Source organism: Tinamus guttatus, unplaced genomic scaffold, assembly GCF_059628265.1.
Source record: "Tinamus guttatus ecotype Peru unplaced genomic scaffold, ASM5962826v1 Tinamus_guttatus_pri_ptg000045l, whole genome shotgun sequence".
Classification (NCBI taxonomy): Eukaryota; Metazoa; Chordata; class Aves; order Tinamiformes; family Tinamidae; genus Tinamus; species Tinamus guttatus.
In genome coordinates, this window is record NW_028288579.1 from 3206017 (window position 1) to 3232148 (window position 26132).

Genomic DNA, 26132 nt, shown 5'->3' on the forward strand with positions numbered 1-26132 from the left:
AGAGGAGGAGCTGGTGCTGAGAATGAGGTCCTGGCTTCTCTCTCCCAGTGTGCCCCTAGCAAGACCCTACGTTATCCTTGCAGGATGTTTTACCTGGTGGCCCTTCTCTCTCGGCATGTAGAAAATAATGGGAGGACCCTAAACTGCTGGGAAAAGGCAGGAGAGATATGGAATGTGCTTTTAGACAGACATGGAATGTGCTTTTACACAGACATGGAATGTGCTTTTACACAGACATGGAATGTGCTTTTAGACAATTTGGAAAGAGCTGCACTGGCAAGGAGGATATGAGCTCAGAAGGGAGGGTCTGCAGAGCTGTGGCTTTGGATAACCTCTCCGTGATCCCAGGAAGGGGGCCAAACGCAGATACAGCTCCCCAGGTCCCACAGTAAACTCTCATCTTTAAAGCACCGGTCCCTGTAAAACTAGGCTGGCTTTACTGGCTCTGGAAAGACAGGGGCAGGCAGCTCCATGCCAGAGGAGAGCACAAGAGTTACTGGAAAAAAAAACAAATCAGAGGAAGGGCTACATTAGAGCTACCCGCACAGTGAGAGTCAGAGCAGTGGAGGCGGGGAGGAAATACCGCAGTTGAGATGACACCGCTCCAGCCCTGCCCTGAACCTCTTCTGTAAGCAGAGCCCAACGCCACCGCCCGCGTGTCCAACCCTGCCTCGAGTCTCCTCCACACGCAGAGCCCAACGCCACCGCCCGCATGTTCCCCTTCCCGCACATGGAGCCATGCTGTGATGGAGCCTTCCTGTCCCAGCGGAGAACCCACATGCCGAGAGATAACGGTAACGAATGGCCCTCTCGCAACGCGCGCCCGCGGCGCCCCTTTCCATACGTGGGGCTGCGGGATGGATTCCGGGAGGACGCAATCCTCGTGAGCCTCCTGGGCTGTCCTCTGCAGGACCCCGAGCAAGGAGCTTGCAGACTATAACCCAGCTCTAGGGAATAGTCTCCCCACGGCAACCTTGGTCCTGCAGACTCACCAGATCACACCAGGCTGCTCTCAGAACGGGGGAATGGACTTCCTCCAGTTTATCGTTAGGCAGCTTTGCAAGAGAAGCGAGAAAGCGAGACTGTCTCTTCTGCACATACCGAACCGTAGTGTCACGTCAAGACAACGTCACCCTCGGCATCCCGAGCCATCCCTTGGTTTGCCCATCACTGTGATTGATGTCTTTCCATTTCCAGACTGTCATCTCCTCACCCCAGAGCCAGCTGCCATCCCTGAGTTCTCCGGGCATAGCTAAATGCCCAGTGCAGCTCCCCGGGGCGCCGGGTGTTACGGATGCCCTGGTATCTCGAGTCCTAAGCCACAGCTCAGGTCACTGGCAGAACAAAGCATCCGAAATGAAGACATTCATCCCCGAATTTAGGACTCAGTTACACCGTTTCTCCTGCAGAAACCATATCTTGTCACCTGCTTATGACCTCTCGCTTTCTAAGCTCTGGAGCAGCAACTGGTAAATTGTTCCAGGCTCCAGAGGAAGCTTCTACATGAAAGGATGGTAAAGGGATAATATGAAAACCAGATTTGCCCCATCAAATGTGGGAACTGGAGTAGTTAAGGATCAGCCTAGGTAATGTCTGAGCCTGAAGCACCGTCTCTGGGAAGATGAAGGATTTATGAGTGCGGAGACTGTGAGGAAGCAAGATGGATCTGTGTGTAGAAGACAGCAATTCTCTTGAGAGAGATGTCAAAAAGAGAAGAGGAGAGAAATCACTTCCCAGAAGAAAATGATCAGCTATGGAAAGCTGTGGAGCATCACTATGGCTGGGTCTTCTGGTGGAGGGCAAGAACTTGCAGGAACAAGTTACCTCCCTGCCCCAAAGACTCCTGCACAGTCTGCAAGGCTGCTCCTGCAGCAGGGGAAGCACAGCAACGTGTTGGGTGTTGTGATCAGAGACACGATACAGCTGACCAAGGAAGCAAGAAAAAGGCAGCTCGAGAAAGGGAGGCGCCGAGTCCCCCTGCGCTGCTGCTCGCTGTGCCGCTTCACCCACCTTGCCACACTTTGCTAGTTCCTGCTGCAGCCCTCTCCGACGTTACGGCTGGACTTGATGATCCTGAAGGTCTCTGCTGATCACTATGATCCTATGAATACTGCTGCTGCAGAGACTATCCCTCTGCTTTTCTCCATGGTTTGGGGTGGTGTTTGCTACAGGATAACTCAGATTTACAAGTAACTTCCCCACCCTGGTAGCGGCTCCTGCTGTGTGACTCTTGGAGCTGCTCTGCTCTCAGCCCACGTCTGCTGGTCTCCGTGGACATCTCCATACCAATAACAGTTCATAGCGAGAAAGAGAGCTCTGTATCCTGGTGTTTATCACCATGCTTTATCTCACCATACGGGAAGACGGGAGCAGCCAGGGAGGTTTGTCTGGCTCTGCTGGAAATTCACCGTGTAGTTTATTGTCCTCTCTCCTTCAGTCACCATTGGCTTAAGCACCATAAAGCCTTTACAGCTGGGGCTTAGCTCAGAGTTCTGAGCTCTGCTATTGACTGGGTCTATTAGCTTTGATAGTTGCTTCCCTCTTCGTGCTTTAGTGACTCTCCTGTGAGAAGGGGATATCGCACACCCCGGTGTGACTGCGCCCGGCCCAGGCCTTTGGGGAGCCCGCACAGGTACAGGGCTCTTTTCAGGAACGCCGACTGCTCCGGCAGGACCCGGGCAGCCCCGTCCAGCACCGCGTGTCGCTCCCCACCTGCATCCAGCCAACGGGGCATCTCCCTCGCCCACGAGCACCACCGAGAGCAGCTCCTCAGCTGCCAGCTCCAAAAGCAGCCATGACAGACGCACAGCCTTTTAACTAACTCTTCATAAATATATGCACTTCTCTTAGTGAATTATTTACCCCAGGCTCTGGCGGCAGCTTTCTCTGCTCAAAAGGGATATAGACACATAAAGTAACTTTGCGGAAGAAGGTTGTCGGTATCCTTAAAACAATTCAATGTGCAACAATGTCCTGATTTACAGTTCAGTTCCATCTTCCTTGTCATTCCCTTATGGGCTGCTCTGTGAGAGGCGAGGGCAGAGGCCTAATGGGTCCTTCCATAAACTGCTCCATTTTTAATCTGGAAAAGAGGAGTCCCAGGAGTCCTTGAGGACTGCGGATACTGCGAACTAATCTCCGCAGGATACTGGAAATACAGGACTCTGGGGAACCAACACGCCCCCCTCCATCAGCCTCCGCTTTAGTGTTTACGGTCTGCAGTTAAGGGAGAAGGGCAGAGCCACGCCGGGTCCCCACGCCGGGTCCCCACGCCGGGTCCCCTGGAGCAGGGCCAGTTGACCCGCTGGGGACGGCAGGACGGCGGCGCCGCTCGGAGCGGCTCCCTGCAGCCTGTCCCCAGCACCGTCCCCTGCGCAGCCGGACACACGGCTGGACTGCAGCAGGCCGGGCACCAGGACGGAGCTGGGCCACACACTGCATTAACGACTGCCAGTTTTATGCCCACCATTCGGAAGGGCTGCAGCTCGGGGAGCGGATGCAGCACGGTCTAACTGTGCTACAGGGAGAAGGAACGGAGCGGGCAGCAGCCCAGCCCCGAAGTTTATTCCTCTATAAAATGTCTCTTTATTAAAATACAATACTTTAATAACTACGATATAACATCAAGAGCAGCACATGCAGCAAACATCCCAGGTGGGAACTGCCTGGGAAGCTTTGCCAGGGAGTGCTCAATGAGAGCAGCAATGTTCACCGCAGCACGGCGCGCGGAGCCGCTGCTCCTGCCGCAGCGCCGGCCCCTCGGCTTCCTCACTCACTGCCCACCGCGCCGCAGCCCCACGGCTGAGCTCAGCTCCAAGCCCTCTCCTTGTCCTCAGCTTCCCGGCCCATCCTGCTGCAGCTCGCCCCCAGCACCACCTATGTGATCAGGATTGGAGAGAGGAGGAGGAAAACGGCCAGACACCAAGTGGCTAAAGCGAGCAGTCTGTCATTACCAAGGACATAAACCCTGCAGGGAAAAAGGGAACCTGGAGCCTCCTGAGCAGCAGAGTTTTAAACCCCAACAGCTCAGTCTAACCTTGGGATGGCTTAGTCTAAGTTTTCTCTGAAAGGAAAGAAATAACCATTGGGGAAGGAATCCTTCCTATCCCAGATCACCCACGTTGCTGGGTTGGATCCTGGGTGTACTCTTAGCAGTGTTGCCCAAGCACTCGTTTGATCCCTAACTCAAATCAAGGTCTCACCTTGAACATTACCTGTTTTTTGCTGGCTGAAGCCCCTTCTCCTCCCCTCGCCCCGTGGATGTCTCCAGCTGCATCCCGAGGTTTCGGAGGTGGCCCGGGCACCAGCAGGAGCAGACGCAGCAGGGAGAGGAGCGTCTGCGGCTGGATCCGGGCCGGGGGCCGGTGCCGGCAGAGCCCACACGCTGCCGGCTCTGGGCGCAGAGAAGCCCTTTGGTTCACACACCAAGCACGGCACTAAGGTCAGCCCCGGCACGCACCCACCGCTGCACACCAGCCGGGAGCTGTTCCTCTTGGGAAAGCTGCCGCTGGATCCACGGGCTCTGCTCCCAGCCCCTCTCCCCCTGGAGCCGCAGATCCGCGCTCCGAGCAGTCCCGGCAGCAGGAACGCCGCGCCGTGCCAGCCTTGCTTCCAGGCGGGCTCTCTGGCTGCAGCAGGCCCAAGCAGCAAAGCTCCACGTGTCTGGGCTCTCGGGCAGCGCTCCCGAGCCCCTCCGCAGCGCTCTCCTTCCCAAGACTTGAGAGGCACCTCTCCAGGCCAGCCCTCCACCCCACGATGAAAAAGGCGAGCGGGATCAGCCCTACATCCAGCTGCATCTCCACAATCTTCGACCTGACTCTATTCTTCTTTCCAATTCAGCTCCTCATATTGAAGACGGGGTATTTCTCACCCAGGGACTGAGTGAGGTTTCTCTTCCCCGCGCGGTGCGGAGCGGGAGCGCTGCAGGCTTCGTTACCGACGCGCTGCTCGTGACGAGCACAAGGCTCTGCAAAGAGGCCGCTGACACTTGATTATCACTCAGATGATGAGAAAGAAGAAAAGCAACTTCCGCAGGCAGGGCTGACACGGCTGCAAACACGAGCAGCAATGACCTTCACACGCAGCGACTCGCTGTGCTGCCAAGAGCCTTCCTCCCAGCCCCTGCCATCCTCCTCCCCGGCGCACCTGGGGCACTGCAGCCCCACATCAGCACCGCTGCTGCGAAATGCAGGGGCCTGCACCAGCCTGGGGACAGGGTGTGCGAGGAGGGGGTCCTGCATGGGGGACAGCCCGCAACGGCCTCACAGCCCAAACAGGGGGTTTGGTGTTTCACGTAATGATGCCCGGCGTGGGTCTGCTGCCCATCCGCGCTGGCACACACAGGTAAACCGAACAGCCCACTACCTGCTTGGGAAGAAGACGTTGTTCACAAAGGAAGCAGCTCCAGCAGTCAGCCCTGCTGCTCGGAGCCTTGCAGAGACAGAACCACCTCCAGCAGCGCCGGGCTGAGCCCAAACCGAGGGAAAAGGGACACACTGCAGCAGGAGGAGAGCCCACATCCCGCCATTCCCTGTCCAAGGAGTCCAAGGGACTAAACACACAGGCTAGAGGCTTTCATGGGAATCTTGTCCAAGCCCCCTCACCAGCACAAGGGCCACCCGTGTCCAACCTGGAGCCCTGTTTTTGCAAAGGGAGGTGACGGGCGATGTGGGAACACGCAGGAAGGCAGCCCGGAATCTGCAGCGGAGACCGTCACGCCGTCCCCTGCACACGTGCCTTCTGATAAATAGTCCTTCCTAATAAACCCATCCCTCACTGTACACATACGGAATCCATCGCTCCAAGTTGCCACCGAGGTACTGTCAGAGTCATTAAATATCATTATCTGGGGCAGCCGTTCCCCAGTGGCTGATGCAGGAATCAATCAGGCTAACGCATGAATTTTCCCTGCGCTTCTCCAAATGCTGCTTTTGTCCCTCTCCATCAAGTGACAAAGAAGAGGCAGTTTGCCTTTATGGCAAGGTTTAGCAAACTTCAGGTTGTTGGGAGAGGGCTAAAAGGAGACCAGTGGCAGAGCTGGCAGGCACCAGGTTGTCACAGAGACGGGATGAGATCTGACTGATGTCTCTTCCAGGAAAGAAGAGGCCAGGTGTTTGGAAACAGGCCAAGGAGCTGAGAAGAGATTACTTTTTACTCACTTTAATATCCCTAAATGAGATAACCTCTTTCTCCAAAGAACATGGGGGCTTTCAAACCTTTCATGTGCTCAAACAACAAACGGGAGAAGCCGACATTCAAGATTTTCACACCATCCAAGGTCAGTATTCGTTAACTCAAGCTGCTCAGCATCTGAGGCTCCAGGGCTTAAAACCCAACCTCATTTTCTTAGGTGACAACTGCTTAACCCCACCGCAGATATTCTTGGGAACAGAGAATCTCTCTTCCCCTGCAGTGACCGCCAGCTGTTTCCAAAGAGGATCAGGGCCTTCAAACCTGCACAAAGTTCCATATTCCCAACTGAGATCAGGCCAACCAAGCACGCGTGTGCTGGTGGGAAACAGCCCAAGAACCATCTCTTCCTCCTTTTGCAGATCAGTGATCAGCACGAGCAGCACTAACCTATGCTGGGATGGTCTGGGGCCATCAAACGGGATTTCTGCTCTGCGGAAACGCTGCTGGTGCTGTCGCATCCACTCCATTAGTGCCAAACACCAGCTCTCCTGCCTGGGTTACAGCTATGTGAACCTCAGCACAAGCCTCTGAGACACACGTGCACCTCTCAGCCTCGAGCTTTCAATGCAGCATGTCCTGTGCTAAGGCAAGACCCAGGGAAAAATGTAACAGATGACAAAACAAGGGGAAAAGCATGCGAGAGAAGCGCATTTTATTCTTAGATCAAAACCAGGGTTGTTCAAAACCTGTTGTTCATACGCTGCGACTTGCTGCAGAACAGCAACTGGTGGTTAAGGTACTTAGCCCAGAGGAGACCAACATGAAACTCTTCCCTCTCTCACATATAAATGAGGCTAAAGCTGCGTCTACCAGAGCAAGCCTGGCCAAGAATAGTGTTAGTTTCAGTGAGAAATTTCATCCCAGAAAAAACAAATACATCTTTCCTGATCAAAGATTTATCAGGCCTGGCCAATCCTCCTTGAAGAGGTTGTTTTGACAAGCATGTTTCCAAACAAAAAGAACCTTGCCAGAAGGATTCATCAATAGCATGACTCAGTTCCATCCACAGCAAAGAGGTGGGGGCTTGCCAAGACTCACCTATCCATCTCATCAGGGAGGTCATAATCTGTAGATACTTTGTCTTCTGCACATTGAAGAAGGTGAAAGGACCCAGGAGAAGAGTGAATGCTGCCTGGAAGGACAACAAAAACATACGCTAGGTTAAAAAAACAGCAGTCCTCTCATTAAGACCAATTTATTAATGAAGTTAGGCTTGCCTTGCAGCTTCCCTGCAGACACATGTGTTTGTCCCCGCGCTTTCCCTGCTGCTTGGCTTGCAGCTGGCCTGGGGCGCATTGCTGCTAGCCCAGAACGTGCCCCGGGCACAGGGATCCTCCCGGCTCCGGCCGCTCGGCTCGCCGCCCGCGACACGCTGCAGCGCGAGCTTTACACAACATTAAATATTGAACTGCGGCATCTTTGTCCAGTACATGCTCAATTTAGGTCTGCATGGCAGTAACTGTGACCAGTCTGCTCGCATTAACGTCGACGGGCGACTTTGAGGTGTTCTGGCCTGAACGGCTATGGAACTGGGGCTCTCCAGGACATCTTTTTCCAAGCTTTAAGCTGCATGTTTTATGGGAGGAAGTTTAAACCACAGCAGTTAAGCTACTACCTGGGAAGCTGAAACGCTTTGCAAAGTAAGGAAAATGACAGAGTAACTGCTAAGGAAGAACTTCATTCAACGTGGAAATTAAAGATCCTCTCCACTAGGACAGCTCTCTCCTCACGTCCTCTCTGGGATACGCATTTAGGGGCTGACGGGCGATGGTCTCCACGCAGCACCATTCCCGGGGGGACGCAGGACTCCAAAGCCCTGGCTAGTCCACGTGGAGAAGAGGAGAACTTTGCTCCACGAAGACGCCAGAGCTCCACTGAGGTCTGGATGTGGCTGCAGAGGAACCAGGACACGGCTCGGGGCAGCGCGGGCCGACGGCACCCGCAGACCCGCTCGGTCAGGCAGCAGCATCCGGACACCCCGGCACACACCGTGCGGATGTGTCCACCATCCCAAAGGGATTTTAAAGACAAATACTCAACATTAATATTTACACGTTGCTCTTTTCTATGACATCTGAAAGCAGTTCCCCAAAAACGGTGTCACCAGAAGGGAAGAACAGAGGCTCGAAAGGGCAGAACGCGGAGCCTCGAGGTCTCTGCCGGCCCCGGCGCGCTCGCTGGCCGCACGGCATCCAAGCTATTTTAAGATTAGAACAACCCCAAGAAACCTTTCCTTGAGACGGGCTCAGAACATCTGCAAGGCAAATTGGAAACTCCTCACGTCACAGATATTCTCAGACGACCAAGATAAAACCAGAGAGGGGACCAGAGCAGCAAACTCTTGGCTCCACATGTCGCTCGGGCAAGACGCATTCTGACCCGGGGCCATCACTTGCTTCAAACTTTGCTTTTTCTACTTGCAAAAGAAGGACAGAAGGCGTGCAGAGAATTCAAATTCGTGAAGCAATTCGGGGTCCTTGGAGGAAACTCTGAAACCACCAAGAAAATACTACATCACAGGCATAACTGACAAAACTAAGCTCAAACAGCCTTAACTACTAAGGCAGTTTTAACACAGAAGCAAAACAACCAGTTGCAAGTCTTCATCATCATCATCATCATCTTCATCTTCATATTCTCTTCCTCCCAGTTCTCATCCCTCAGGGTTTGTGCACAGATTGCTGCTATGTCCTAGGACACACACACAACCCCTAAAGGACTAAAACTTTTGAATAAGAAGAGAGGCGACGGTCAAAGCCCCAGAGCAAACCAAAGCAGAACCAACTCCATAACTGGAAATTATGCTCAAGTTTGTCACAAATCTCTCGGAACTGACCTCAACCTCCCCCATACTACTGAACCCAACCTCCCTTCACATCGTGTACGTGTGAGCTTCAGAAAACTGAAAGAGAGGAGAGACATGAGGGCTGGTAAGAACTAAGGAACGGGTGCCTTTGAAAATCAGAGCGTACCAGAACCGACTGGGGAAACAGCGCCTCAATCCAAGGGGTCTGAAACCAAAACAGCGGGGTCTGAAACCTAAATGTGGCCGAAGCACCAAGCTCAGAACAGCACGGAGGGGACGGGAGCCTCCGTTGCTGAAAAGGATAAAAAGCACCTTTAGCCACTGGAAGAACCTGGGTCCCCGTAGTGCTTTCCCACAACTCCTACAGAAGCACAAGGGGCCCCTTTCCGTTTCACACTCCAGCTTCTGTGGTCGCTCCCAGCACCCTGAACACCTAAAGCCATGGAGCAGAGCACCTCGCAGCTCTCCACCTCCTCAGCACATTTGGCAGGGAGAGAAGGGGGGACACAAACCATGGTGCCCCCAACCTCTTCAGCAGTGTTTTTTGTTCCTAACAAGATCCTGGAATTGGTCTGAAGGAACCAGGTGTGAGACGAATTCAAGCGCGATAGAAACACGTATTACCTTTCCCACTCGATGCCCATTAATGAGCCAAGATGGGTATCCAAGGATCAATAGGAATGATGCTAAGGCCTGCAATGAGATGAGGCTGCACTGCTTTGCAGAGATCTGTGCCAGTCATTTCAGAAGGGAAGCCACGGTGCACCCCGGACTGCGTGAAAGGAGAAAGGCAGAGCAGGAGAGGACATCACACAGCAAGATCAACACCATTTTGAAGTGAAACTGTGTACAGCTCCACAGGAGCCGGCACAGGACGGGAAAGGGGAGTCAGTTCCTCACCATTCCCCAGGACGTGAGGGGCGAGGGCTCAGTCTGATCTTACAAAACCTTGGAAACTTCCCGAGGCCACGCAGCCTACCCAAAAACGCATCCAAAAAGGGCAAGAGAAGACTACGATGCTTAGAGGGAAGGTATCTGCCTCGCTGCTAGGCACCTAAGTGCCCTTCCTACTCTGCATTTAGTTTCATAATTTCCCCCGAAGGAAAAAATTAAGCCCAAATAAGCACACGGGACAAACATACAGCCAAACCTCTATCTGATGTTTGCTAAGCTCAGGCTTCCCCGGTGGGATGCAGTTTGCAAACTGTGCTTCATTGCCTGTGCAATTCAAACAACCTGAACCGTGCGCCAGTTTGTCTTGCCAAGCCTCAAACACACAGAGCTCTTGCAGATCAGGAGGGTTCCAGTTCACCTCGTGATCTAGCTGGAAATACTTCCTAGGAGTTTATCATTCCCTTCCTAGGCCCCCGCACATTAACCCAAGGCAGAACAAACAGCCTACTTCAAATAACGACTTGTCCATCACTGCGCTGGGCTCCCAAGTACAGGGCTGATTTATGTATTTTCTTAAGTTTAAACGAGGTAAAGGAATCTTTCCTTTGGCTAAGGAGGAGCATCAGCTCTACAGAGCGCTGTTTACGCTCACAGCAGGATGGCAGAGAGGCCTTTACTATTCCTGGGCAGGGCTGGCTGCTAAGAGACATTCCCTAATTTCTCTCCCAACATCCTCCATTCAAAGGGAAAGGCCAGACATATCCCGGGCCTTCTGCAGTGGATATGTGGAATCCACACACAGCAAATATGACAGATGTAAAAAGCCTTCCTTTGCCTTCCAGCTTCTTTCTTCATGCCGAAAGCAGAGAACCCAGCGCATGGCTGTCTGAAAAGAGCAGTGGTTTGGTGGCTTTACTGAAAATTACATTTCCAGACATTAGAAAAACAACATTAGGGGCTGATTAGCAGCGAGGCAGCGCAGCGCTCGTCCCCCCGAGCTGCGGCGTCACCGGCACCGCGCGGGCCGGCCGGAGCCCGACCCGGGGTGGCCCCGAAGGCGCCGGCGCCGCCGCAACACAGCGACACAGGGAGCCTGCATGAGAGCGCCCGCGTTAGAACTCGGTTACGTAACTGTGTTTGTAGGTTCATCCTTAGAAACAAGAGTAAAACCAAGTGTTATTGGGGCATCTGGCTGGTTTGGGCAGCTTGGGTTCAGCCAGGAGGACCACCAAGAGGGCTCCCAACTACTCAACCATGGTCATCTAAAGCCAGGGGTAATTCTGGCCATATAAATATGCTGCTCTACGCCGAAGTCAGAGGGTTGCATTGACTAAGCAGGTTCTTTATTGACCTGAAAGGTGCTTAAATCACCCTGAACCAGTACAGTTCAATAGCTTTCATCTGCTTCCCAGCATGTGGCTTCTACAAAAACAAAAACAAGCAAAAAATCAGCTCAGAAAGCACAATTACCACCCCAAACCTCGTTGATTCCTGTACTAGATGTAGTAACTACAGCCTTACGGCTGAAACCTGCATATATCTGCAAGAGAACCAACTGAAAATTGCCTTCATTCATAACTGCCACTCGAACCTGCTCATTTTCAGGCTCCACAAACCCATCTACAAGAACGACGTCTGTATTTGGTGCTCACTGAACAGTGAACCTACCCTTTCTTGTTGATTTAGAGCCTGGAAGCGATCTCAGCCAGACTGAGTAGAAATAGGGCATTTTCAGGAAGCAAGCGAGACAACGAAGAATCATTTTATTCATTGGAGCAACCACTCCAGGAGCAGAGCAAAAATGAGACTCTAAGACTCTTTGGCCGAATCCATTCAAATAGTGCAAAGTTATTATACCAACACAGAGCTATCAAGGCTCCAATATCAGGCCAAGGATCCCTCAGCCTAATATGAAGAAATTACAGTGTTCTTTCCTTAAATTTAACTTTCTGGGCTACACTTCCAGCTCCCCCTTCCCTTTCTCCTGCCAGCTTCCAAACAGGGCTCATCTCAAAGACAGACCCTCCTTGAAAGTCTTCACGCTCCCTTGAGAAGTGCCAGTGTCTCACCCAGAGCTCATTTCAGGACAACATCAGCTCTGCTCCTCTCACCCCCGTGCCCCTTGCCCTGCTAAAATAAAGATAGAGGGTACCACAAATGACTTGGCTCTAACGAGCAGCAAGCTGACAGTTAAAGAGGAAGAGCTGCTGGTTCAACACAAGGGAGGGCTCTGGTAGACTTTGCCGTCTTGGCTGGAAAGCCCCGCGTTGAGCGGTCAGGGAAGGTCCAAGACTAGAGCTATGGAGCATTCCCAGCCAAGGCAGGACCGGGCGGGCGGACGCGAGCTCTGCTGGATGAGCGCGTCCCGGAGGAAGGTCGCTCTTTGCTGAACGCGTTTGGAAGCACGGAAGGTCTCCTTGAGCACTAGGATAACGCAGACGTTCCGGACACGGTGCCAGGAGCGGCAACTCTGACACCAGCTCTGCTCTGCAAGATGGGGCTGAGCTCAGAGCCCCTTCGCAGCGCAGACAAGTGCTGGGACAGACAAACAAGAAACCAGAGCCGGTCTGCACAAACAGGGAGATTGGACGGGACGAGACACGAGGCAGGGCCTGGCTGCTCGGCTCCCTGCCAGCGCTCTCCTCTAGAGCACGTCTGAGGAGGCATCGCACAGGAGCCTCCCTGACCAGCACTGACACTGGGCACAGGTTTCATCTCTGCCTGCAAGCTCGAAACGCAGCTACTGCCTTCAGGAAAGTCATTTCTTTTGAATCTGTGTTCCTGAAGCCCATTGCTGTCCTCAGGGTACCTTCAGTACTGACTTTGGACAGAAATGTTTCCCCACTCTCATTTGCTGCTCGGAAACATGGAAAAATGAAGCTTTAAGACATTTCGAAGCCACTGACAGCCACAGCAACACCCACCTGCAGTCTGTGACACTCTACAACAGCTCCTCTGCGTCCCCTGAGCCCGCGGCAGCCGCTCCGCTCGCTCCTGCCAGGACTCAGCGCTTTCCAGGTAAACCTGCCAGGGCGAACGGGCGCCACGTGCGGTGCCCCCTCTGCCATCCCGCGCGTTCCTGGTGCCCAGGCCGCGCTCCCCTCCCGCATGAGCTCATCGCTCCGCTGAGGAGCCAGATGGACTTCGCTCAGGGCGGCCATCCAAGCCTTCCTGGTGAAGCTTCACCCCTCGCGGCGGACAGGACAGATATAAATACACGGAAGGAGGCTCATCGCTCAGGACAGAGCTTTTTAGAGAGCAGGAAAGGAAACAAAGAACTAATAAAGCTGAAGATCTGCAGCCTCTTAAGGCTGGAGGCTGCTGCAGCCGGGGCCACACTGATAGGCAGCGAGTTATCAGCAGACAAGAGACTATGAAGCTGGTTGAAAAGAGATAACCCGGCACAGAACAAGGACTGCTCGAAGACGCTGGAGGCAGGAGGGAGCTGAACCTCCCGATGCCCCGAGCAAGGACGCCGCAGCGGGGCAGCGCGCGGGCTCGGGCAGCACGGAGCGGTGTTTGTGGATAAGCGAGGCCGGCTGCTCCGCTTGTTGCCCTGTGGCCCTCGGGATTCGGAGCTCGCACGGAGCAAATCGCTGGGGCCAAAGGGCTCTCACCCAGCTCAGGCCTGAGTCTCGCTGGACAGCGAGCAGATACCCCCCAAAGCAGGATCTCAGCCGCTTCGAGGTCAATTTTGCCAAGGAAGCAGGTGGCACTTTGTCCCTACGGGACCCTAAGCCAGGTACGTCCACTCACGGTTCCTTTGCCACAACACAGAAATCTCCCAGCTTTAATTCCGGTCTTTCCTCCCGGATCGAGACCTGCTGCAGGACACAGAAGGAAGCGCCGCGCTCTCGAAGCCACTCGTGTCAGTGGATCCGAGCAGGAGCTCGAGCTTTGCAAGGCCCTAGCGCAGCCCCCGCTGACTGCAGCAGACGAGTGCTCATGTCACAGCCAGTGTCACTGCACGTTTGGATCTCGCTGGGCATCCGACACGCTCAGGACTGCAGGAACTGAAGAGCTCCTACCCGCAGCTCGAGGAGGCCGAGGGACACGGACAGCGAGGACGGGGCTGGGCACCTCTCCCCACCCTGACTCCTGAAGTTGGCCCGTTCCAACGGGCACTAGGAACCGCTCGCTTTGGAAGGAGCGCCCCAAAGCACCAGTTCTTTCTCCTCTTAAACTGAAAGAAAATCCAAGCACAAAGTGATTTTAGAAAGTCATTCCAGACAAGGGTTGTGGTCGCTGGCACAGCCGGGCCCAGGAGCACAGCCAGCAGCCAGCTTGCATTCTCCGGGGTAAATCCACCTCCATAATCACTTATCACACAGGAGAAGACGGAGGCCCGCAACATCCCCGCGGTGACTCCATCTCATTTCTCATCACCGGAGTATTTACGGCGCAGCCATTTGCAGCGCTTTGTAATCACTTTAGGGCCTCCTTGACCCCTGGCTACCTCCTGCTCTGCATCTTCTAATTGCATCCAAACAAGCGGCAGGGAAGCAGCAAAGGGGAGATGGGGAGAGCTGCGTAGCGGCCGGTGACACTTGGAAGGACGGCAGCGCGGCGCAGAGCCAGGGCTGCCCGCGCCGCCCTCCGGCCTCCCGCTGCCTCCGGAGCGGGAGCCTTCCCCTTCCCGGGGCCTCCCCTCCTTCCCCGAGTTGCTCCATGTGGTACCAGGGACACGCGAGTTCCTCCAGAAGGGCAGGAAGGGAGGTTCGTTATCACGCAGACGCTGCCCCCGATTCCTGCACGTCCCCGCGGGGTGCTGGCACCAGAACTCTGTTTGTATGGACTCCAAAATCCCCTGGGTGGCACGGCTCGGACGCGAGGGCGACGGGGACTCGTGTGACACTGCTGCACGACGGGCCCTGCGAACACGTCGAGTGGTGACGCGCCAGGGTTAGAGCTGCTTTTGCAAGGATGGCCGTCCCCGAAGGCCGCTCACCCTCGCGGGCCGCCACGCGCCCCAGCTCCACACGGAGCCACCCACAACCCCATCGACCTCAGCACAACGCGGGGACACCCACGGTCACAGGGGAGCCGCTGCGCCTCCTTGGGGACACAGAGCCCCACAGGGCCCCGCGCAACAGGAGATTGCTCTGCGGGGAGCATGAGAGCGACCTCGACTCGCCAGCTAAATCCCAGCTGCACTATTTGTATTTATAGTCCTGCTTACAGAAGCATGAGCCACACGTGGGATTTGCTGATGCAGTCCAAAAATCCACATTTTTGGACAAGAGCGTCAGTGATCTCACCCAGAGATGAAGTGCAATTTAGGAGGCTGTTAAGAAGCTGCAGACGTATTTCAGCACATGAAGAGACACTACCCTGTCCAGAGCCCTTCCTGCACTAACTTCTGGCAATGCTTAGAGCGGCAAAGCTGTCCAGTTGTGCAGCCCGGTGCTTTACCTGCATAGTGAAGAACCGGTGACAATTCCAGGAAAGACAAGAACAGGACTGCAGCTGTACCCAACGAAAACGCTGCTGTGAAGCCAGGCAGAGCTCTGTTTCAAAGATGAGTGTTAAAGCACTGAACAAGCCCCGGAAAACACGCTGTTGAGGAAAAACCTCGGGCTGAGGCTCCCAGGGGACTGCTCAGCCGACTTCACAGCGCTCCTCCAGCTCTAGTTCCTACGATGCTGTCACTGCCACTGCACAAGGTAACAGTGCACAGAGGAAACACATTCCTAGCTTGCTGTTAAGCAGTTCCAATTTGTGCAGTGAATGGGTGATCATGGACAGATACCTGTTCTGATATCCAGCCCGTTCAGGAGAAACGGGTCTTCAGTATCGAGACCGAAAAACGTCAGCGTTGGATCTGCCCAAACGGGCTCACTCCAAAGGAACACGACGTAGGGAGAGGACAGATGGTCCTCCCTTGCTAGGGGTGGCCTTGTTGGCAGCAAGGGCTGCAGTCTGAGCCCCCCAAAGCAGCTCAGCAAGTTCACAACCAAAGGAACGTGCACAGAGCAGAGCCACAGCCAGAGCCACTGCTTACCCTGGGGTGTTGCTGGGTCCTGCTGGGGTCCCTGCTGGTCACACCAGGCCTCTTGTGAAGGTTGGAAACATCTGCAGCACATCTGGCCAGACGGGCGGCCTGCATCCCTGCCCAGGAACCAGCACAGACCCCGGCCTTCCAGCCAGGGCAAGGATCGGGCCTCAGGCAGCTGAAAAGCTCAGGAGCGGCCCAAGCGTCCACACAACCCAAGAAAGAAGAAGTCCTTCTCAGTGCGGAGCAGACAGACCTGCTCTATGTAAGAACCACGCTCCAGGCCCCCGAGCTATTGATTCCTCCTCCTTACACGGAGGGCGAACCGCTCCGACGCCAACGCCGAGCTCCAGGCGGCAGCACCCGCTCCGCTCCGCTTCCCTCCGCTCCCAGGCGCTCCTGCTGCTCCTGCCAGGCCCGGGGGAACCCGGCGCCCGCGGGCCGGCTCCTTCCGCGCTCCGGAGGCAGCGGCTGCGGGAGCCGCTCACACGGCCGCTTCACCCGTCACGGGCAGGCGACGAGCGAGCTACAGAGAGGATTTATCGACAAGGCGGCGGAAGAAGAATGGACCGGGGTGGAGGAGGCAGGATTTATACCATATTAACAAGGCTATGTGCCAGCTTCAACCTTATTAGATCCACAATAAAAAGCAGCTGAGAACTGCCTTCCTCTTCCACACCCAGACACCATTTATTTTAAATTAACTTGGCTCCTGTCCTTCTTCAACCACTTCAGAGCAAAGGAGCAACTTAACCGACCCCACTTATTGGAAGCTCTCTGGATGAGGCATGAGAAGACTCCAATCGGCCCCCGAGACTGGGCTTTTATCCAGAACTGTATTTCAGAGGCATCTGCAATAAACATAGCTAGGGCAACTGATATTTATGCTTAATGCAGTGCTAATTCCTTTCCTGTCAGAGCAATGGCTCAAGTTCAGGTGCTTGCACATACAGAAATGGCACAGTAGAGAAGGCTTGCAGAACTGGAACTATGCACGAAAGTAGCAGATTTGGTTTTGGACGTTTGTTTCCATTTCCACATCGGCACCACAATAAACCACACTGGAGTATTTATGCTAGCGAAGAGCACGCAACTCCTTTGGCAAGGTCTTATAAACACCTTCCTGCAGGGTCCAGAGGACAACATGGTGCCCGGGTCGGGCAGCGTCCCTACCGCACGCCGTGGCCACGCCACGGCTCGGCGAGGGATTGATCCAGACCAGCGCTGGCTCCTCGCCAGCCAGGTGAACTCCCAGCGCGTCCCTCCTTCCCGACGACGCGCTGGGAAATCAGCCCTCCTGCTCCAGGCAGCCGCCGCCAAAGCGGCTCCTTCCCCAGCGCTGGGTCTCGAGGTCTCTAGACACGGAGACCTGTAAGAATAAATATCCAGGAGACGGCAGCTGTGACCCATTTATTAGCGGCTGCCGCCGCAGGGCGCGGCGAGGAGGGCAGGACGCGGCACCGGCGCTGCTGCACAGGGAACAAGCGGGTAGAGGCCGGTGCCCTTGGACGACGCAGCCGGTCTGGGCGCTGCGCCCCGCGCTCCTCCTCGAGGCAGCGGCCGCCACGTGCGGCTGCGCCAGGCCCCGCGCCACGGCCCTCCTGGATGTGCTGGGAGGTGAAGAGAGAGAAGCCACGGGGCAACCCGAGCTGGGGGCACAGGGACCGAGGCCAAAATTCACCTTGTGCACTGAAAAACAATGAAAAAAACAAGCAAAAATGGTTTGTGCTCACTAGGGCAGCTTTACGTGGATCTGTTTTGCGAACAGTCACAGGTATCTGCACAGAAATCAGAGCGTGCACAGGCACTGAGAGCCAGGAGGAGAAACGCCAGGGAGAGGAGCGCGCCCGCGCGGAGCGATGGGGAAGGAGGCTGGAGCCGGAGCGGCCAGGCGGGATCGGCCGCGACGCTCCGCAGCCCGGCCCCGCGGGCACCCCGCTGTCCCCAGGGCGCCCCGCTGTCCCCAGGGCGCCCCGTGGCCCCCGCATGGCGATCACAGCGCCCGGCTGCGGTGACATTGTCCCCTCCTGCGGGGAGCGGTGACGCCGGCCGGCCCGCTCAGCGCACTCGCTGCACAAGCGCGATTCCAACTGGGATAATCTCCATCAAACCATCTGCACTGCCCTCTCCGCCCGGCCCGCGCCCGCTGCGATGCTGCGGCACCCGCGAGGCTGCAGCGCGGCCGCCGCGTCCCTTCCGCGAGCAGCCCGAGCCCAGCGGAGACGCACACGGAGCAGGCGCCCCGGGAGCCCTGCCGCACGGCTAAGGCTACCAGGAGCGCCCGCGCCAGGGCCTCTCCTCGGAAGCTCGGATACTTCCCCCTGGGAATTCAAGCCGTTTCCTTGCCATTCTTGGAAGGCACCGTGTCCCAAACTGCCAGAAGAGGAGGGCCGAGAGGAGCGCGAAGGTTTTAGTGACAACGGCGGCCGCGGCGCAGAGCAGAATCGCTGTTTGCCAGCACAGGGATGCGTTTTGGATCAGACACTCTGCATGGCTGCTGATCCCCAGGATTTAATCTCCTATTTGCTTTCTAGAAACAAGGACCATCATGTCACAGTTCTACATCAGAGCAACACCGGATTAGTAATTCAAGAAAGTATTATTGAGGTATTATGAAGAGAGATATGAAACTGAAACGCACCGTCCCCTCTCCTCAATCTGCACGATGTCTAGCTGGCCTTGGCAGACACGATAGAGGCTCTGAAGCACAAAGCTGTCGCAGAGACGCTGCTCTGCTCTTAACGTGGCCATCAAACAGCCCAGGGACTCGGGAGTCGCTTCAGCCGTCGAGGACACGACTGCTGGGACTGATCTGCACAGGAGACAAAGCCACCGACCTGCTTCAACAGCCCCTGCCTCCAGCAAGGTCACCGGGCCATCCAGCACAGCCCTCTCCTATCCCGCGTGCCCCGCGTATTCCACAGGTCTGGAACAGCATCGCACAGCCGGCCTCTAAAACCCGCCTGAGACCCCAAGATCCAAAGGAGAGGCAGGGAATATCAGCCACAAGTGAGGGACCGGGAACGAAAGCGTATTTCAACAGTTCCTGCACTTGCCTCCAGCTCTTTATTTGGCAGGCCTTTATTTTCACAGCCAATTTACAAACAAGCAGCAAGGTACCCATTTGCTCAGGCAGAGGTTAATAGGGGTCCTGTGGTCTCTGAAGGCTCCGCAGTTGCTCTTAGGTGTGAAATTCTGGAGCAGCAATAAAGATGCTGCACAGACAGGTCTCCAGAGAGGGATTTAATCTGTTTAACTATTCTCATTATATACATAGTTTTCAGCTTCCATTCACAGCAATCAGAGCTGAGACAGCTTCCAGAGGCCTTTTTGCACGTTAAACCATGAAATAGGATTTTTACGTCAGTCATTCTTTTTTCCCTGCCTTACCCAGCTTTAAGAGTCAACGTTTGACATGGTTATTGTGCAAAAGACAACAAGGTTCTTGGGCAGAAAGAACTGACAGGAGGAGGGCAGGACAAATCTTTGGCAGAGCGGTGGCACTTGGCACAAATGAGTTCCCATTGGCAACATTTCCCCAGAAAACCTATAATAGGCTATTTGTGCTGCTAGTTCTTCCCTCCCTCCACCTAAAGAGCTTTCTGTGCAGCCCTGCACCAAGTGGCACTTGGCATCCCGTGCAGAGACCTGCTGCACCGGAACCGGGAAAGGGATCCCGTTAAATCCCAACCCGACCTGCTCCCGAGGTCAGGGAAGGCCTCGATACAGCCTGAGGACAAGGTGAGAGGTCTGAGGGCGAGCAGAGGACAACAGGACTGCTTTCCTTGGGGATCTCGATGTCCATCTGTCCTCTTGCCACAGGGGAACGTAGCCGGCAAAAAAGCCCTCGTTTGCCCACTGAAATGTGGAACCTCAGCTATTCAGGAGGAGGAGAACTTAAAACAGAAAAAGAAAGCCAAGTAAACATAATGAGTTCTCTAGAGGCTGGGATCCCCAGGAGAGAAGAAGGAGATCCCTGCACTCTTGCGGCATCTCACTCCTCCGCCTTGCTTTCATGTTGTCTTTTCCCTTTGGACAGGCGGTTTTCAGCCACCTCACTCTGTGCACAGGTTTGGACAAAATCTGCAGAGTTACAGCTCTCCATGCCGTAAAGAGTAACAGCACCCGGAAAGCTCCAGGACATATCCAAGAAATCACTGGCAATGAAGCGGTGAACATTAACGAGCACAACCTCTCAGGAGTGACCCGAGCTCAGGACCGTGCCAGCGCTGTCGGTCTCGGTGTTTTGGAAGGATTATCCCCTCCGGGTAAGCAGATCACCATCAGCTTTGCTTTCTGGGGAACAAAACAACACACAGGCCGAGCACCAAGTGAGACCAGCAGAGCTGAGCATGGACTAAGTCCTGGTTCACCTGCACGCTCCTCTAGTGAAAACATTAGAAACATGGATCAAAACTGCAGCTCGAAGACGATGCTGATGGCCCTCCGAAAACAGAGCAAGGAAACAGCTTCCCCCTAGTTATCCACAGACTAATGCAGGATTCTCCTGCAAACACTCTCTCCCTACTACTAACAAGGAGTTGAGAAAAGTTCTGAAATCATCTCAATTACTGAGCAGGGAAGGATTAACCACCACCAAAGACTTTGCAAATATTTATTCTCCAAATCCATAAGAGGAGACAAGGCAGGGAAAGGCATCTCTGAAAGTCATGTAAACACAGACAACAACAAGTCTAACGCTCACACAGTCTAATTTCTTTCTTTTTTTTTTTTTTTTTTTAATTTTTCGAGTGCTAACAACAATTACTGTCATGAGTTATAGGCCTAATATCTGGGAGATGCAGGCAGTAATTAATGCGTGTCTGCCTTTTCTGACTAACTCCTTCTGCTGGATCAGGAAGAGTTATTGAAATTCAGGGAGGAAATCCTCAATCATGTGGAAGTTTTAAAGAAATAGAGCAAGATGAAATTGAACAAAGCAATAATATTTCTCTTAAATAATTAACTAGGTTTTGACATTCACTAATATTTCTGAGGCCCAAGCTCCCACTTTTGCAATAATGCTGGAACAAGTGAACTCAGGGATGTGATCCACTGTGTGCACAAAATAGAGTAACCAAAAAATAGCTTCTTACAGTCTCTATCCCTGAACTCCTCTGCAAACACAAAAGGGACAAGTTCACCAGGAGCCTTTTCACTCTGCTGGTTTTTCCTTTTCCCTTGGGATGGTCTCCTAGAGCCTGAGCAGCCCCCAGCAGCCGCACTGGTGTTACTGTCACAGCCGTGTCCCCACGCCGCGCTGCAGCGCTTCTCCTCCCGTCCTGCCCCGCGACACCCGTGTCGGCTACGAGGGCTCGACGCCCACAAGGCTCGGGAGAAGCTGTTTATCACCCTTGGGGAAAACCTTGGTTCCACAGCAGAGCCACTGCGCAGTAATAGATGCAATAGACAATCCTAAACTAGACAGAAAGCTATTAGAAAAGCAGTGTACAGCACGGGGTGTGGGGTAAGTGGTAGGTTTCCATCATCTCTCAAAAAGCTGATCCTCTTGGAGCATAAACATATTTTATCCACATCGAGAATGCACTCTAGAGAGCCTAATATACTTGAGTATATTGAGAACAATTACTTGAAAGCAACTTCCTTCAGCCTGCCACTGAAAAAAGAAAGGAAAAACAAACCCAAAACCCACACGACACTGGCCTGGACGTGTCACCGGCTTAAGCAACACAGAACACTGCTCCGATGATGGAACATTAATTTACCAAACCCCAGACCATCAGGATGATTTTGATGGCCAGCCGAGCCACCAAATGAAATACAGCAGTGTCACCAACACAACAGCAGCTAATAGGCAGTGAAGCATGACTGAGTTTAGAGCTTCACACCTTTGCTGTTTACTGGAACCCCACTATTCCTACAAGGAAAAAAAACCCAACCCTAAATGTAGTCATGCTATTTCTGAGCAAAAACAATGTTTAAAGGGAAATTGCGGCCACACAAGTTTCAGAAACTCACCAGGTAGAGTCTGTAGGCATCAATCCGTCGAATCGGCCCCCAGCACTTATCTGTGTCGTTATACTTGGTGCCATCTCCAACACTGCAGGAATGGTTGCCAGTGGCACTACTGGAAAGGAGGAGGGAGAAAGTTATTCACTCCTAACAGGCATCTTCCCTGCTCCTACATTCAAGGGAGAGAAGTGCTCAGAGACACTACGTGTCCAATCCTCATCCCCTTTCCTCCTCCCACAACAAATCCACACTCCTTGCTCTGTTGCACAGTTCAGCAAAAATAAGTCACCCAAATCCAGGTGTCTAAAGGCAAATCGCAGACCACACGCAGCTACTGAGAAGTTGGATCATCAGGCTTGGCAGGCCCTGGGGGCTCCACTGAAGCTTCCATTCCCAAGTCATGAATGCAAATTCACCCAAGCACAAATCTGACCAAAACAATCTCTTCCATTAGTTGCTTCTTTGCTTACGAGAAAGGGTCTAGTCCTAGCCCAAGGCTCCCCTGGCCGCACACAGCCCCGTGGCACACTTACCAGGTCACCTGCATGAGAGAGACCGGCACCGCCGCCGCGTAGATCGCCAGGTCCCCGTAGAGGTAGACAATGATGCAGAAATAGAAGAGGTTGACACCCACTGCAGGAAAAGGAAACGTTGTACAGAGATGGCAGAGCACACACGGACTCGCAACTCTATGTCAACAAATCACACCAAACTTCTCCAAGGTCTTTAAAAAAGATTCACTGTTTGCCTTGTTAGTTAAGATCTTTCAGCAGGAAACTCCACACAAGGGTCACAGCAGCAGCTCAGGGAACTTGGTTATAGCAAAGGAACTGACAGGACACGAGGTACCTCAGAAATCAGCTCGGCCTTGCTGAATATCTGCCCTTGACACTAGGCCCTCTGGCTTAAGCCCATCCTCTAGCAGCTGGCCAAGACCAACAGGTCTCGCACAAGCCACCCACCAGATGAAGCTGTCAGCTTGGAAGGACCCCAGAAAAGCACCTCGAAGAGGCTGGCAGAGCGGGCAGCAACACGGCTTCAGAACCAGTAAAACGCAGACACCTTCAGCGCTGCGCTGACCCAAACTCTGCCTGCAGAGCTGCACGACCGGACCTGCACGCACAGACCTCGAGGGCTGAAACGAAGCTGCTCCGCGAGATCCCACAACATCAGCATCCCAAGGCAAGTCGCAGACCTGCAAAGCTCTAAAACTTCCTTTCTGAAGCTTTCTAATACACCAGTGCCGCAGGCAAGGAGCACGGGTCTCTGCTGCCCTGCTTTGTACTTTCTGTCTGGTATTGCTTTGGGAAAAAGGCTTGTTCTGCTTTCAGCTGTGAGATTCAAAATGTCTTAATTAGGCAGATAAAACAGCTTTATAGGGGCACGACCACACATGGATGAGAAGGGCCAAAACGAACAGGTATAAAAAGATGCTTCATGAGATGTTGGACTCCCAGACAAATTGGAACATACTTTAGTTCAGAGATGGTGAGCTATGAAATATATTCCATTTAAGAAGTTGGTATTACAGGAAAATTGCTCATGGTACCTGCCCATGCTTTCAAATTGTACTGGCTGATGCTAAAATCTTAGTGCAACCTGGGCAAATCAGTTCATGTCCCCAAGTCTCACACGTGACGACTATCAAACAAGGATAACATTATTGCAGGAACAGGGATTAATATTTCCACAAGGCTCGATACCCCTTAGTTTTACCATGGGCTTTGCCATCCTACTGCTCCTAGATCTCTGGATGCCAGGAAACATTAATAGTCATTCCCCTTCATCTAAATAATTTATTCAATACACTGAGTGCGCTTAACAAAAAGCATTTCTAAAAAGGGCTGTATTTGGAAAGCAGCAATACAACTTCCCTACTTCTAGAAAGCAATACAGGAAGCTAACACTTGCACGGGCCAGAAGTGTTCCTGGTTTGTCTAAACTAGAACATATTGAGATCTTCAGCTCCTCTACAAACAGTTAGCTCATTTTATGTACTCTCCCCTCATTTTTTCCTCTGTGAAGGACTAAAGATGTCTACATCCTTAGGAGCCTCTGCATCATTTTGAAGATGGCATAAAACTACCCACTAGTTTTCTCTAGCTTCCTATTAAAGGAATTTGAAAATCAGAACAATATCTGACATGAGAGAGCAGCTCCAGGTTCACTAAGCATGGGACAAGCTAGACACAATTATAGATTTTATTTCAGTGACCTGCTACTGATTTCAGGCTTCAGTTGCTCCATTCATAAAATAAGGTTAACGTGACGGACAAAGAATTCAAGAGAAAACACTCCTCCCTGTGCTGACAGTCATTTTGCCTTTGCTAAACACAGAGCCGACAGCTTTCCCACACTGGGCACAGGAGAACTGTGCTTTAGCATTCCTCCATCCGGCAGAACGGCAGCGGGACAAGAACCCTGTTTGCAGCACCACTGGGGCTTTGCTCCTGGGCATTCATTCACTCTCCCCCTGTCCGGGGCAGACTCCACCTTTGCAAAGTCCAGGGGATAATCCTCTCCAAAATCCTTCCTCTCCAGAGGCAGGAAACTTTGGTGTCAGTTCTTTTACAAACTGCTACTGACCCTCCCCAATCAATAGTTTCATTACTGGACACAAAACAGGAAAAATCAATGACTTCCTGTGAGGACACAGCACAACAGATGTGCCCAGAATCCATTATTACAATAAATGACTGCTGGATTCCAGAAGAAAGCATCCAGCACTGCAAGTTTAAAAGAAAAAGGGGAAAAAAAGTCATAATTTAGAGCTGGTTCTTTTGGGAGAGCACACTGCAAGCCCTTCACAGGCTAAACTCAGCTCCCTTGAAGAAAGCAGACAGTCTGAAGGAGGGATTTATCCCCAGCTTAACTCTCGGAGTTGCAGATGCAAATCCTGTTAGATTGTTGAAATCTATCAAGGGAAATGAACAGATAACTCACTAGCAACGAGAGGGTTTGAGGCCTGTTGCAAAGCCCCACCAGCCCTCCTTCTGAAGGCTCCAAAGCTCTCACACATCTCATCTTTGGACGCCCACTTTGTATACTGCAAGCAAAAAAACCAAAAGGCAGCCCAGACGTTCGCTAGCTGTGAACCTGCAGAGGCTGGGGTTGGGTCAGGACGTCAGGCACTCCCAGGCTCTCACTGAACCTGACCGAGCCCCGCACGGCTGCCACAGGACGCCCCTCACGAGGTGTGTGCAGAGGCTGCACTTCTGCACCTCCCTCCAACTGCTCAGGAGACCGGGCGCATCTCCGACCCGGGCCTTGCAGCAGCACCGGGATGGAGCCTCATTCCGGAGCGCGGAGGACGGCACGCAGCAGGGGAGTGACAGCCGCCCTAACGCGTGGCTACGCACACCTCTCATCCGGCTGGAAATCACCGCTTCGGGCTGCGATCTGCAGCTGCTCCAGCCGAGTTCATCTTATCCGTTTGCACTGGACTGTGCGGGTCCAGAAGGGGATCCCTAACACAGAAATCAGATAACTCTGGCTAAAGCAACATTAAGAAGGAGGATTAAGATCTGGAGTACTAAGCCGTTTATATCACTTTGCTAGGAAGAAGTGTGTGAGCGACTCACGGGAGGGAGGACGTGAATTTCCAGCACCCTCTGCTGGCTGGGAAGCAGCTAGTGCCGAGGCAGAGGGAGGCAGCACTGCCAGGCCTTGCCTTGCCTTGCTTGAGGGGCCCTTATCATCTCTCTATTAAATTCATGCAAAGAGTGACCTTCTGAAACTGGTTTTTGGGAACATTCTCCCACGTGGGTTCCCCTAGGCCTTGTCAGTACCCACAGTGGGATCCTCAGTGATACTGCTCCCCCTCCAAGCACTTCCCAAATATTGCTCCCCACTGCACCACCACGGAGAGACAGGGAAGTCTTTTTCCCCCCCCTTAAACAGGTGAAGCAAACAACAAGGTCCAGAAGAGCAAAAAAGGGTTTTTTCTTCATCTGAACTTTTAAACCAGCAAAAACAAAGTTCAAAGAGTTCTTACTCCTTAAACCTTTGAAGGTGACGGGCTAACACGGGCATAAAGCTGCTGTAATGTAGTGGAAAAGATCAGTCCATTATGCATTTATGTGGCTAGTGAACAAAAGAAAATACTATTTTCCACAAGAAATGGGGTCTGACGAGCTCAAAACTGTACAGCTATGGTGTTGGAGGGTTTTCTGGTTCCGCATAGCATTTCTCAAATGTATTTTCTCTAAGTATCCGCACGCCCAACTTTATAGCTGTATTTGTACTGTGTGCAGCAATGGATATGGCTTTATTGCA

At 53.3% G+C, this 26132-nt stretch overlaps 1 protein-coding gene across 2 annotated transcripts in view; it reads right to left on the minus strand.

Moving 5' to 3' along the window:
* SLC38A12 (solute carrier family 38 member 12) overlaps nt 1-26132 on the minus strand; it is a 37143-nt gene that overhangs the window by 4914 nt on the left and 6097 nt on the right. Inside the window, exons 6-8 of one of the 2 annotated variants that reach the window (XM_010216029.2) lie at nt 22391-22490; nt 21864-21969; nt 7231-7324 (exon numbers count right to left, since the gene is read on the minus strand). In XM_010216029.2, the coding sequence (XP_010214331.2) occupies nt 7231-7324; nt 21864-21969; nt 22391-22490 (300 nt within the window). Of the gene's footprint in view, nt 1-7230; nt 7325-21863; nt 21973-22390; nt 22491-26132 lie in introns of both variants that reach the window. The other variant, XM_010216028.2, reaches the window with a different exon arrangement.